Source organism: Thunnus maccoyii, chromosome 9 (assembly GCF_910596095.1).
Source record: "Thunnus maccoyii chromosome 9, fThuMac1.1, whole genome shotgun sequence".
NCBI classification, from domain to species: domain Eukaryota; kingdom Metazoa; phylum Chordata; class Actinopteri; order Scombriformes; family Scombridae; genus Thunnus; species Thunnus maccoyii.
Genome location: NC_056541.1, coordinates 26,665,194 through 26,678,550, shown reverse-complemented (window position 1 = coordinate 26,678,550; position 13,357 = coordinate 26,665,194). Strand labels below are relative to the sequence as shown.

The window sequence follows — 13,357 nt, the reverse complement described above, 5'->3', positions numbered from 1 at the left end:
AATAAATAGAATATTAAATAATAGAAATGATTAATAGTTGAAATTAATTATTTATTAATAATTGTCATTAATTATTAAAGAATATAGACACATCTGTATTTGCATGGCGTATAAATAAATTAAGAGCCTAGCATTTCTTTTAATGTAAAGTTCTCATCCATCTCCACCTGGCGTGTATCTCCTGGTAGGAGTGGCAGCCACGGCGTGTGTGCCAAACAGACATCCAGATATCAGCGTACCGTAGCAAATTGAACTTGAGGAGTATGACAGTGTGAATACACTCTTAAGTGTTGCCAAAGAGCAAGTGGAGGGACGAACCGGCTTTAACAGAAGAGCTTACCTCATGCTCTGATATTCCATCAATGATCTCAGAGACCTCATGTTCACTGCGAGCTGCAGACGAGGTCAGCCCACCTCCTCGCTGCCCAACGCGGCTACAAAAATGAGTAATACAGAAGACCCATCACACACCCACATATTATTGTAACTGAACCACATGCATAACAAATCCACCTTCATTCTTTATAGGAAAAACAGTAACAAAAATATTTCAAAAGCTTACTGGGTCTTCTACTCAGTTGAGAAAAAAGGGAAAAAAAAAATCCCGTGCTCTTACCTCTGCATGCGCTCCTGCAGCTCTCTTTGCTTGCGGATCTCTGGGAACTGTTTCTCGTAGTATTCCCGCACCTTGCTCTCCTTGGCTCGGCGCCGCGGGTTGTTTTCTATGCGCTCCACCTTCTTCTCCCAGGCTTCCATCAGCTGGTCATAGCGCTGGCAAAATTTCTGTTCCTGAAGCGCCACAGAAACAAGGAAGATCTCAATCCACTGCAGAGCTACATAAATATTAACACTATCTCCTATGTCTTCCCTTTGATCTCAGGACACATAACACAACATAACAATTACAACATTTAACTGCTAAAACAAGACATTTTGAAAAGCAGAGTGATATTTTAGACTGCCCAAACATTGAAAGTTTTTTTCTTCAATAATTATATTCAGTAATCTTTAGCTCTCAGTCTCTCTGGTATCTCCTACTATGTACCTCTACATGTTCAGAGGGGGCAAAATGATATCTTGGTATTCTATGAGGAGTCTGGCCTTGAGCCATGACTCTGGCAGACGACAGCCCACGTTTTCCCAGCTTCCTCACAGGCAGGCTGTAAAGCAGACCATTAACCCTGGTGGAGACACGACCCTCAGTAGGCTCATAAACCACAAGGTGATGTCTCGCCGCACTCTGCCCACAAGGAGCTACCTCCCCCACTTAGACACAACTTGAGAGAGGACTGGACAGTCGCCCACGTTGCGCTGGTTTTCGATACAGGTGGTGCATTTGAAAACTGTTCTTTCTGTCCTTACATAAACTTGCAATACATAATAAATGCCGAGCTGTGAGATAGTTGCTGCTGGCAGTATCTCTGAGGTTGGAAGCAGTTAAAAAAAGGCAATTTTCCCCCATCATATTTTCTACTTGTAGATAGATGCAAATTTCATAGTAAAACTGTGCAATAATGATTTTCTGTCAAGCCACTTAATTTTAAGATGTCCGCTTGGCTCTAGCAACAGAGCTCACCCCATTGATCTCTGCTTTATCAATAGTCATGCTCTTTAGTTCAGTCCTGCTCAATCACTGGCATGCAAGAGAGCAAACTAACCCAGTATAATGCTCATTATAGTGTTCGGCTGTCAGTGAATTGAAAAAAAATTGATGACATTATGAGAGAATTTGTTTAAGTTTTTTTTGTTTTTCAGAAGCAACCTCATCACTAGGGCACTGACGACAGATCGTGCCCAGAGCTCTATTCCTCTTTGGTCTGCCTAAAATGGCCACTCACTTCAAGGAGCAGCTGGCCCAGTTTAAAACTAGTCATCCGTCATGGGCTGAGTCCCAGCAGAGAGTCAAAAATGTTGAGTTCTGTACTTACCCACTGCTTACGAGCATGATTTCTCCTCTTGAAGTATAAGATGAGCTTCTTCCTCATCGCCTGATTTCTAAAAGAACAGAGGGGCAGAGAGTTAGAATCAAAAGGATGAGGTGATAATAGAGGAAAACAGTCATTTCAGACAATACCTTATCACATTTGTAACACAATAAATGTAAGTTTTTATCCAGCTCTACAGGTACACATTTTCTACCCTCCACACTTTCTCTGCCCACTTTTTTACCCAATAAATAAACAAAAAAACACACACTCACAAAAACACAAACAATGCCTGTCCTTGTATGCCACCCCTCGATAAACTCAAACTTGCTTCTGGGTGGAAAGGACAGCGAGGGGAGCCAAACTTATAAAACTTGTCTGGGCTGGGAACAGCTAGCCACACTGCTTCAAATAAAGGTCAGGGCCAGTAATCTCCTTAGGCAGCCTCTCAGTTTGTCTCTTTCTTTGCTGCAAGACAGAGTTTTATTCCTGACACTTAATCTGTCAGTTGTAAGGTCACGTTCCCCACTGATTAATGTAATCTTATTCTACATTAGTCACTTCAGCTGAGCCGCAGGGTCCTTCAGGTTACAGGCAAGGACAGAAGACTAGGAAGTGGGCTACTGGTGGTGTATGAGTTTTGTGAAGGTTGGAAGATAGTAGGATAACATTTGGGGTCTAAAGGCATACACGCACAGGATGACCTCTTCTCTATTTCCCAAACATGTTATCTGAAATAACAAACCCGAGTGAAATCTAAACAGCCTTAACCTCAAACCTACATAAACAATGACAAACACTCCCACACATACAAACAGACACATTGAGCCAAGCAATTGCAGCAGAAGATAAATATCACCAAATCCAGCTAGATATTGTGGATGGCCAGTTATCCACACATATCGTGGCACAAAGTGGGTGAGAACTAACTTGGTATGGCAAAAAATGGAGTGATAGATTAAGCCCTTTAAGGACAGAGATGTCATTGTCCTCCGGACACCAGATGGCAAAGAGAAAGATTAGTAGCCCTGAACCCCAACGAAAGGTTTCTTTTGTCCTGCTCTAAGCCTCTACCATTTCTGAGATATCAAAGAACACTGTAATTTGGCATAATACCTACAAAACATGATGGCTGAAAGATTCATTATACACACACACTTGTGACAGACGTTCAACCAGTGGTACAACCCCACTGAGCAAAACCTTTACGGACTTCAAAGTTGAGTGTGATTATTTCTTTCCTAGTAGTTCATAAGCAAAGATATTAGCAAATGTTGTAGATGCTGTGTGTGTGTGTGTGCAGGAGATGAATTGGGATGGGGACTCCATAGAGATATTGGTACTGATCTATTCCAGCAGGGATGAATGCCAAGGTTATCAAAACAAAGAAGTCAATTGTGCTGGCTCAAGGCAACACAGTGGTATTTAATAACACACACGGAGGGAGAGAGGAGAGTTTTCAGTTAATTGCTTTGAGGCAATAATACTGATCAAACGGTGCAGGGATCAAAAGGAGTGAAGACAGAGCAGTGTGTGACTAAGAGGTCAGACACATCTTGTGGTATGCCACTGTGCCTAAAACACAGTGCCAATGGTGGAGGCAAGCCATTATAACCCTGCTACAGCCCTTTGATATGCCTCAGTGAATTATGGTCCTTAAAAGATTAGAGATGCACATAAACCTTATTGATAGACATGGCAGGGCCACGCAAAGTCGTGTACCCTTTGCTCCCCTTCTGGCAGATATCCACTAAAAAATGATATTGGTATGATTTATTAATCATTCACCTAATGTAACCTTGGAAGCTGAGAAAAGCATCCTGCTATTAATATTCCATGTCAAGATGTCAGGGGCAAAACATAAAAGCAATGGTTGTTTTAGTCGGTTTTCAGAGGGAATAGCTATGGATGTTTTTTTTTTAAACTGATGCACTTTTAATTTGGGCACAGATGGTTGGAAGCTCTGTTAGCAGCATAAAGATTGAACTGGAATTTAAATATGACTACTGTACCTTTGTAACCGTGTATGTAATTATAGCTACTTCAGAGTTACTGAGATGTAAAATTGATGTAGAATTAAATCACACATTCATGAGCTTAACAACATAATGGCTAGTCTTTGTACCATTTGGAAGTTTCAATCAAAACAATATTAACATTGAATTTCCATGAGGCCTTTGCATTACTTTCTATCCTCTGTAGCTGCCCTCTTTACACATGATTATTCACTTAAGTTTCAATGCTAAGTTTACATAATGTCAATTTCAGATCCTCCTCTGAAATGCCAATCTTTGCTGTCTGCAGAGGGGGAAGGAGGGGTGTGGGCGTGGAAACAAGTGACAGGTCTTTGTTTGTGGAGGTAAAATAAAACCACTGGAGGAATCAATAGTTTGCTAAGATCACCTACTTTCAATTTCTATTGGTAATAGTTTTAAGTTTAAAAATACAAAAATTGGCCCAAAACCATGAACAAAACTGATATTCTCCTGGCAGCATATATTTTTTAATAGAACTTCAAATGATTATTATTTCATTTTTTACAAAATCAAACATCCACAATATATACAATTCAGTTCTATTTCATTCTTCCTGACCACCAGTGACGGTATGTAATACCTGGATATGCATTGTGTGCATGCGCAGGAGGAGACACAATACCAGCAAAGTTACATGTTTGACCTGAGTGACACAAGCAACCTGATAAAGGGGCCTGGCACCCAGCAGTCATCTCGTTTTCATCTTCTTGCCTTACCGTCCAGGTCGTGTAAGCTGTTAGCATTACCTAGCATCAGTGCTCACCGTCTCTGGCGGTAGCTTCGCACCCCATCGGTTGGAGCTATGTCTTCATCTTCCAGAGGCTGCATAGCCGGTGCTCATCTCTGCCAGGAGTTTTGCCGAAACCCCAACTACAAAGCATCAGACTTTACCCAATAAGTAGCCACATTTATTTTCCCAGTGGGCATGTCTTACTAACTTAGCCACTTAGCTTAACACACTATAGCTTAGTGCCTCTACTCTTTGCGGGTCACTTACTATTGTGCACTTGTCTGATACAGGCCTGTGATGGGAGTGATGACCTAGCTGCTTTACCCTCTGTTGCTAGCCACCATATGAGGATGCACTTTCTGTTGCAGCCTTAGGGAACCTTTTTACAGATCAGGAAGCAAGAGAACAGGAGGAACTGGAGAGGGAGTCCCCCCTCCCCTCTGTGACAGGCTCTCACGGGTCAGGAGCAGACTCCTTGCTGTATGCTGAGACTGGTTAAGCAAGCAATTCAATTGGCCATCTCAGGGCTTGGTTGGATGCTGCCCCTTTAGAGGCTGCTTCCTCTAGTGCCTTTTTCAAGCACACCCCATAACCATCTGCCTTCAGAGTTCCATCCTCTGCACCATACACATTGATGAAAGTGGCCTGTCTCCAAGGCGTTCCTCCACCTGCCGAGTGACGGCAGGGCTTTGGCTGCTATGACGGACACCTCCCAATATGGTCTAGATAAAATGCCTGCCATTGATGCCTCCATTGCTTTTCTGATTGTATCCTCAGATGCCCTTAGACCGGATGCCTACTATCCACGCCCGCAGTGTAGAATCACTGATGACCTCCTTAGCAAGAGCAGCTTGGATGGGATGTATCGGAAACTCTCTTTCCCATCTTGTTCTGGCTCTATCGCAGACTCTCCAGACTGCCGGAGTTGATGCCTTGACACAAAGCCTGAGTGATGCTTCCTTCCAGGGGTTCGCTTTCATGACCAGAGAGCTTGACAGACTGATGTCCACTTTGACCTTGGCCCAGCGCAAAATGTGGACACTTCGCACGCTATCTGTCATTCCAGGCCAGATGTTTGGGCCTGCAGTTCATCGGAGTGTAGTGCGCAAGTCTACAAAGTCAGGCAACAGTTTGCTGACTAATGCCGGGCACCTTTCTATAAACAAAGACACACCAGAACTCTTCACCCTGCAGCCAGCACTCCTCTTTTCAGCAGGGCAGGCCCCTCCACAGCCTGCATTTCAGACACCAAGGATAGGGTACCCAGACACGGGGCTCCTACCAACCGACCCCTAAGCCACCCAAGGGGCACTTTGAGGCACTGAGACAGTACATAGATATGTTGGCTGGGTTCCGTCTGATGCACTTTTTGTTTGTTATGGAGGGCACAGGAAAGATTGTGCCTTATCTAAACAGAGTCTCGAACTGGGTTGTGGATACCGTATCAAAAGCATACAGGCTCAGGGGCCTCCAGGTCAACCCTGTGAAATGTCATTCTACCAGGAGTGTCTCCATTTCTTTGGCTGCCTTGAAGATTGTTCCACTGAGTGACATCTGTGCTGCAGCTACCTGGGCTTCTTCCTGTACCTTTGCCCGCTTCTACAGAGTTAATGTGGCCGCCACTCATCCTGTGACAACTGCAGCCTTGTCTGCTCTTTCAGTCTACAACTGAGGCACAGTGAGTACAGATTTGTTGTGACCTTGCTGGTATGGGTCATCCAGGTATTACATACGGTCTCTGGCAGTCAGGAGAATGAAATAGAACGAGAGTTATGAATGTAACGATGGTTCCATGAATTCTGGATGACCGTCCAAGTTCATTGTCACTCGGAGGCTTGATGAGAAGATTCTATAGGAGACCACTGCTGGGTGCCAGGCCCCTTTATCAGGTTGCTTGCGTCACCCAGGTCACATGTGTGACTTTGTTGGTATTATCTCTCAACCTCCTACATATGTGCATGATGCATATCCAGGTATTACATATCGGCTCTGGTGGTCACCCAGAATTCATAGAACCTTAGTTACATTCATAACTCTTGATTATGTTTCTCTCTGTGTTTCTTAACTTGGCTGGTTACACTTTGATAGGTTCTAACATCTTCATGATCCCAGAAATTACAGTTGTTACGTGAATTTGAGTTTGGTGTACTTCGGTGATGCATTCACTTACAATTGATGATCAATTAAAAACCAATCATGCTTTGTCTTGAAAAAAATTAAAATCAAATATCCATCTTAAAGACCGCATGAGCTTCTGTATCTACAATTAACAAACTTGTTGTTGCACCTTAGTGGCCATTTATAATTTTTTTTTCTTTTTACAAGATGAAATGTGTAGGCAAATGTAGTGACAAACTTACATTTTGATGTTCTCATGGTACTGCTTGGTATCAGAAGGCTGATTGTACAGTGGCTGGAACAAAAGGAGGAACAATCAGATCAAACAATCATATTTACCATACCTTATTTTCAGTTAGGTTGTAAACAGCAGAATACATGAAGACCAAACACTTTCACTCCACATCTCTTAATATGATTCTGGCCTTGCCACTAATACATATGGGATTTCAGGAAGTCTAAATCAAAATGGGTAGGTAATTCATTTAACAGAACCGAATGATGAAATTCACCGTGTGTGAGACTGAGCTGGATGGATAGATGAATAGGCGACAGTTAAATATGGTATGTATGAGGGTTGGGGGTTTCTATTCTCAGTGGATTTCAGTACTAGCGACCCTTTCACATTACACTCTGATGTGAGTCATCTTATTCGATCTTATTATCAACAATATTTCTTAATGAAGCTTTGAGTATAGTAGGCATTTCTACCTCATTATTTTACTGCTCGAGCCTTGTACTCAAAAACAGCGGGAACGTTCATGTGATTCAATAAAAATTTCGCACGTTAGGAATGCAGGAACGAAAGTGTGGGAAAGAAAATAACAAGAACAGAAATACAACATTAAATCAAAGAGTCCACTCACCAGTTCTACCCTGGGTCCCAGTCCCTCCAGTATCCTGTGAGCCTCTTCTGCCTTTTTCTGGTAAGAGGAACACAAACAGAAGTAGTACATTAGCCGGCTGCCTGCACCTCTACCATCACCACGGCAACGCAGTGAGCACGCTCACTTGATCGCTAAGGCTACACCGCTGCTCGCTGGATGGATGGTTGGTTGGATGTATGGAGAGATGGATGTACTGACTATTATTAGAGCTTTTAACTCAAGCTGGGCCACAGCTCCTTGCCTCAGCTCCCTTTCTCCTCCCAGAAAAAAAGATTACTCACCTCCCCTGAGCAGAGAGAGGTAAAGAGAAAGAGCAGGCAGGCAGGAAAGCGAGCAGGAGTGGAATAGAAAGTGAGTGGGAGAGAAAGAGCAAAAAAAAAAAAAAAAACTAGGGAAAGGGAGGGGGGCTAAAGAGCTTTGGTGCTTATCTCATAAGAGACAACTGATGAAAAGACAGAGAAAGATCTCACCTCCAGCTCACTACCTACAACAATCATCCTCTCAAAACTAAAATTCCTGGCAGGGACCATAAAGCGCAACAGAAGAGGTGTCGGGCGTGAAGATGGCCAGCGAAAAAACTCCCATCTGTGTCTCTGAATGACCTCTCTGCAGCTCTGCTCCTCCATACATTTATATTTAGCTCTACCAGACAAATGTGTGTGCAGTGTCCCAGACTACCCCCTCTCTGTTCGCTCCACTCTTTTCCTCATTCCACTCTGTACACTCTCTCCGCTTCATCGATCAAACAGACCCTCCTTGGTGACACACCACATGCTCTGTTGCTTTCCATCACACTTCATTTCCTTCAGTGACCAAGCGGTGAGACTGGCAGGAGAGACACACTCACAGACAAGATGGAAGTGCGGTGAGAGAGAGGGGTGGATGGACGGGAACGCACCGAGGGAGAAGTTTTAGAGGTGATAACATAGACAAAACCTGCTAGTGTACGTGCACGCCAACCTTTACTCTTCACCTCCCACCATGTCATGCAGCTTCCTTGTCCGTTTCACTCTGTCTTCGCTGTAGAGGTACACAGGAGGTGTTTGGGATCTACTCTCGAGTTTATACGAGACTCACGCTAACCGAATTGGATGTAAGACCTTAGAGGAGCTCACGCACACAGCTTAACTTGACTCAAGACAGGCTTCCAACTGGGTCACTTGTGAGTGAAGCCAAATGAGTTAAAAAGCGCCCATAAGGAAGCACTGATATGTAAAGTATTTGCAAATCCAAGTTATTCAAATACAAATACAGTTACACGATGTCATTATCCTTCTTTAAGTCATTTTGCATTGATCCCCTTTTTTCCTCATTCCTCTCGCTTCCTCATCAGTGAGTAGGTGTAACAGGCTGCAGAGTGTTGCCTCAGAGAGCTTGCTAGCTACAGGAGCAGTTAATGAGCAGCAATTATTAAAAGCAGCCTTTCATCCTCAGGGAGTTGGGAGGCTCAACAATTTCTCTCTCTCGTTTTCTGGCTGCAATTCCTCTAGCAAATTTGAAAACAAGATCGCATAACAATGACCTCAAAATTCTTGGAATATCGCCTCACAATAAATACCACAAATGACGACTTTAGCGATGAAAATAAAAAGGTAGGGATGAGATGTAAAAGAAGCTGTACTGAGCGTGACCTTTTCACTAGTAGTGTAGCTAATTACACAGAAAGCTGCAGGTCTAGTAACTGCCCTCTTAATCCATCCTCCACCACATACACACACACACCAACTCATCACAAGATCTGGGCCAAGATGCTGGCTCAATTATTTCAATCATGCCCCCCTGTGGTGACACACAGGGACTGCTACTCATGTGGTGGCATTATAAGCTATGAAGCTTAGGAACTGTACTGGTGTACATGCTGCAGTCAACAACACAATTCCCCCCAACAGGTCAAATTAGTTTTTAAATAAAATGATGAACATGAGAAATTTTGCAACAAACATTGCGGTTGCTTTTTCCACTAACATCATAGCACAATAACACTTTGGCACCTCCCATGACGAGAATGCGGTTAAGAAAACAGGGAAAACAGGGAAAGAGGCAAGACAAGAATTTAAAAAAAAGAGAGAGAGCACTGAGGATTTAGCATAACTCAACAGAATTATGATAATGCAGTGTCATTGCGGCTGTCTTCTCATGTTCATGTCCAGGACAGCTGTGTCCCCAAATATGAGAAGAGTGAGCTTGAGGTGAGCCTCAGGGTCTGACAATGGGCTGTGGGTAGAAATGTGGCTGTCTAAAAATGCTGGTGACATTAAGCAGAGGGGGGGGTGATGACGCTCGAAAGGCATGCTGAGTAATTATAGCCAGGTGTTTAATAATACATATACACGGTATATACTGTATATATACAAACAAACACACACAGATAAACCGCAGGCTTGATATGTACCGTTAAGCTTTAATGTAACGTTATTATTGGATAGCTGTCTGATGAAGTGTAAAGCCACACCAATAAGCTCCAGTGACATCAACACATACAGTCATACAGACAGGGTGACTGGCTGTTATAGCTTTTTTTTAGATCCCTTATCATTGCAACTACCGAATGATCTGTGTGGTCAAGAGAACAGCATGAGTGAGTTCAGTTCAGTTCAGATCTTTGCTGGACCGTGAGGAGATTTTTTTGCAGCTAGGCAGCATAAAAATTACATGAAAATATTAACACCATAAAAACGCACCGAGCAAGCCTGCCAAGAGTCTGAGAAGACGAGCAAAACTTATGTCCCGATGGGCTTGTTTAGGTTTACAGACAGTTGTTAGTTAGCTGGCTGAACTGTTATTGTAGTTTGGTAGCCCCTTAAGCATTCTTAAGTACCAAACAGCTTCAGCTGCATTACAAGCACCCTCTGGGCTGGGACTGCCTTGAACTGAGATGAACTGTGATGAGATTTGCGATCTGGCTAACAGACACATTTGTGTGTTTTTAAGTGTAATAAATCTTATCTGGATCTTATCCAGATTTGAGACAAAGAAAAAACTTTATGTGGCTAATGTAATGCTAAATAGTTAAAAATAAATAACAATAAATAATATGGAATAGCCACTAAAAGAATTCATGTGAATACAAGTTGATGAATGAATGCTACGGTGTCACCGTGGCACGGGGATTAGTGAGAGCGTAACTAGAAAATAGCTGAAGATGCTGGTGAAATCTAAAGAGAGGGAGAGAGATAGCGAGATTGGCGGGAAGGCAGTAGGCCAGAGTACATCCTGCAAATCAGAGGGAAGTGGAAAGTGTTACAGAGGTCAGGCTACATTGTGGAGTAAGCCATGAGTCATTCTTAAACTTCCAGCCTTTCAGAAGAGTCTTGAGCAATCAGCTATGCCCTGCCGTTGCATATGCTTACAAGTGCTGTGACTTAGCTGTGCATGATGACTGAGGACAAAAGTCATGAAGGGCACTCCCTGTACTGTGGTGTGACTTTTAAAACTGCTTCTGAGGAAATCTGCGCAGGTTATAGTGAAGTTTCACAATCCCTAGAGCTGTTAAGAATTTAGTGTCTTGCTCAATGACAGTTAAAACACGCTGAATGCAGGGTTTTCAACTTGGTTTTCCATTTACAGCTTATGCTCTCTACACACTAGACTCCTTTGCCATTCTCTGAAAACTATTTGCCTTGAATGTGTGTGAGATGCTGTTCAAAATATCCATGAGAAGTGTGAAGTTTTAACATTACTCCTAGTTTCCCATAGGGGGACTTGTTTAAAGAGGTGGAATTTGGGGTTTGATACAGTGTGAGAGGATTTTCCTGCTTATACCAGTAAAAAGGAAACTGGTGCATTTCACCACTAGGTGGACTGAGAGCACTGAGAATAACTCCATTATAAAGGTAATCTTCTACACAGAGCACTGATGCACACAATGATTGCTGTGACTAACTAAACACTTTATATGACCTCCCAGCTGTTCTGTTTTTCTACTGATGAAAGAAAGATTAAGTTGCTATTCTTGCATAGGTGATTAAAGACAAAGATCTGTGTTTATGCCACCTTTCTATTTGTGTGTGTGTGTGTGTGTGTGTGTGTACACGTGTGATTCATCAAGCCTGATAATGTTGACCTTTAGTAGCTTATTCTGTTAGGCAAGCATCCTGCCTTGCCTGATGGTGAGAGTGGGAGGCTCAGGTAGGAGATGAATACTTTGTGACACTCGCTGCTTTTGTTGACAACGGTTCTTGAGGATTACATCAAATAGGTAAATGAGAATGACAGCTCTCAGAGGAAAAAAAAAGGGTCTTCTACAGACACATTGACAGACATCAGTCTTTTCAGTCCCATTATCCCACTCAAGGATACGCACATTACATGCATAATCCACATTTTGCCTGTGTTTTCTATTAGCTTAAAGGACAAACATAATGACAGGAGTATGCATCATGGGGCTCTGCTTGTGTATTCAAAGGTGCTCCTGCTTGCTAATGTGGTTTATACATATATGTATTATATACACACAGTGGGGTTGAAAAGTCTGAAAACACTTCCCCATTCAGGTGAAAAATAAATAAATTATATACATATACCCACTTGATACTCTTGTAATGTCCATATGTAGTGTACATACATTATCAGGTGAAACCAAATTCAAACGCCAAGTAATCTGGGCTTGAGTGGTGGGACACAAATTGAGCATCTGGTACGTGTGTGTGTGTGTGTGTGTGTGTGTGTGTGTGTCAGTATTCTACTGACCCTGTTCTCATCATAGATGATCTGCACCAGGCTGCGGTGCTTGGCCTCACTGGGTGGCGGTGAAATGGGCCGCTCTGGCTCATGGGGCTTTGCAGCCTCCTCCTCCAGCTGTTGCTGTAACACACAGAAAGATGTCGGTTAACACTTAACAAATTCAAAAAGGGCCCTAATGTTCCAGGAAGACTGGTGGCTCACCAGTTCCTGTTGCGAGGTTAGTGAGTGTGTGTTAGATCAACTGTCCCTCCCCCAGCTCTCCAGCAGGGATGAGACTAACTGTCCTATTAGCTGTAATAGCTATTAACTCCCCAGGGTCTAGTTAATCAAAGAGTTACCACAACAGCCTGTAAACAAAGCCATTGCCCGCTGTGTGGCGAGAACATCAAGTGAGAGAGAGAGAGAGAGAGAAAAATAAGGAAAGAGAGAGAGAGAAAGAGAGAGAGAGAGAAACCTGTGAAATGAACACTAGACAAATACTGGAAAACAGCATTCCTGTAACTTGCTTGTCACTTTGGCATGAATCCAACCATTCATTGGAGGCTGCACTCTAAAACACAGAGAATTTTAGGAAGTACTGTCTACTGTGACCGGCAAAGAAAACACAGAGACAGAAAGGTTTCTGGGGTGGCAGAGAAATATGTGAGGAATTAAAAGAGAGAATCTGGCAGGGCAGTGAAAAATACAGGTTGATGGGCCTCAACCATCGACCTTTATTTTTCACTGCCAATCATTTGGAGTTCTGTAAATGCTTCCCTGTCCCTCAATCTTCCCTAGAAGGTATACAGGAGAGAAGCAGAGGAGAAGCCTGTTCTTAAGAGTCAGAAAAAAGCTGAATATGATATAGAAAGAAAGGCTTGATTCGGCTCTTATTACCCATTTCGATTTAGACACATCATGCATCTTTTACATTTTGGATGATCATCCGAAATTGAAAAAGCAAAGTATAAATGCAACAAAGAAGCATTAGATACAGAC

At 42.9% G+C, this 13,357-nt stretch overlaps 1 protein-coding gene across 8 annotated transcripts in view; it reads right to left on the bottom strand.

Annotated features, from left to right (window-relative positions):
• ncor2 (nuclear receptor corepressor 2) overlaps positions 1 to 13,357 on the bottom strand; it is a 105,529-nt gene that overhangs the window by 49,288 nt on the left and 42,884 nt on the right. For all 8 annotated transcript variants that reach the window (XM_042420152.1, XM_042420149.1, XM_042420153.1 and 5 more), the window contains exons 6-11: positions 12,386 to 12,499; positions 7,676 to 7,732; positions 7,052 to 7,104; positions 1,929 to 1,995; positions 617 to 789; positions 341 to 434 (exon numbers count right to left, since the gene is read on the bottom strand). In XM_042420152.1, the coding sequence (XP_042276086.1) occupies positions 341 to 434; positions 617 to 789; positions 1,929 to 1,995; positions 7,052 to 7,104; positions 7,676 to 7,732; positions 12,386 to 12,499 (558 nt within the window). The remainder of the gene's footprint in view (positions 1 to 340; positions 435 to 616; positions 790 to 1,928; positions 1,996 to 7,051; positions 7,105 to 7,675; positions 7,733 to 12,385; positions 12,500 to 13,357) is intronic.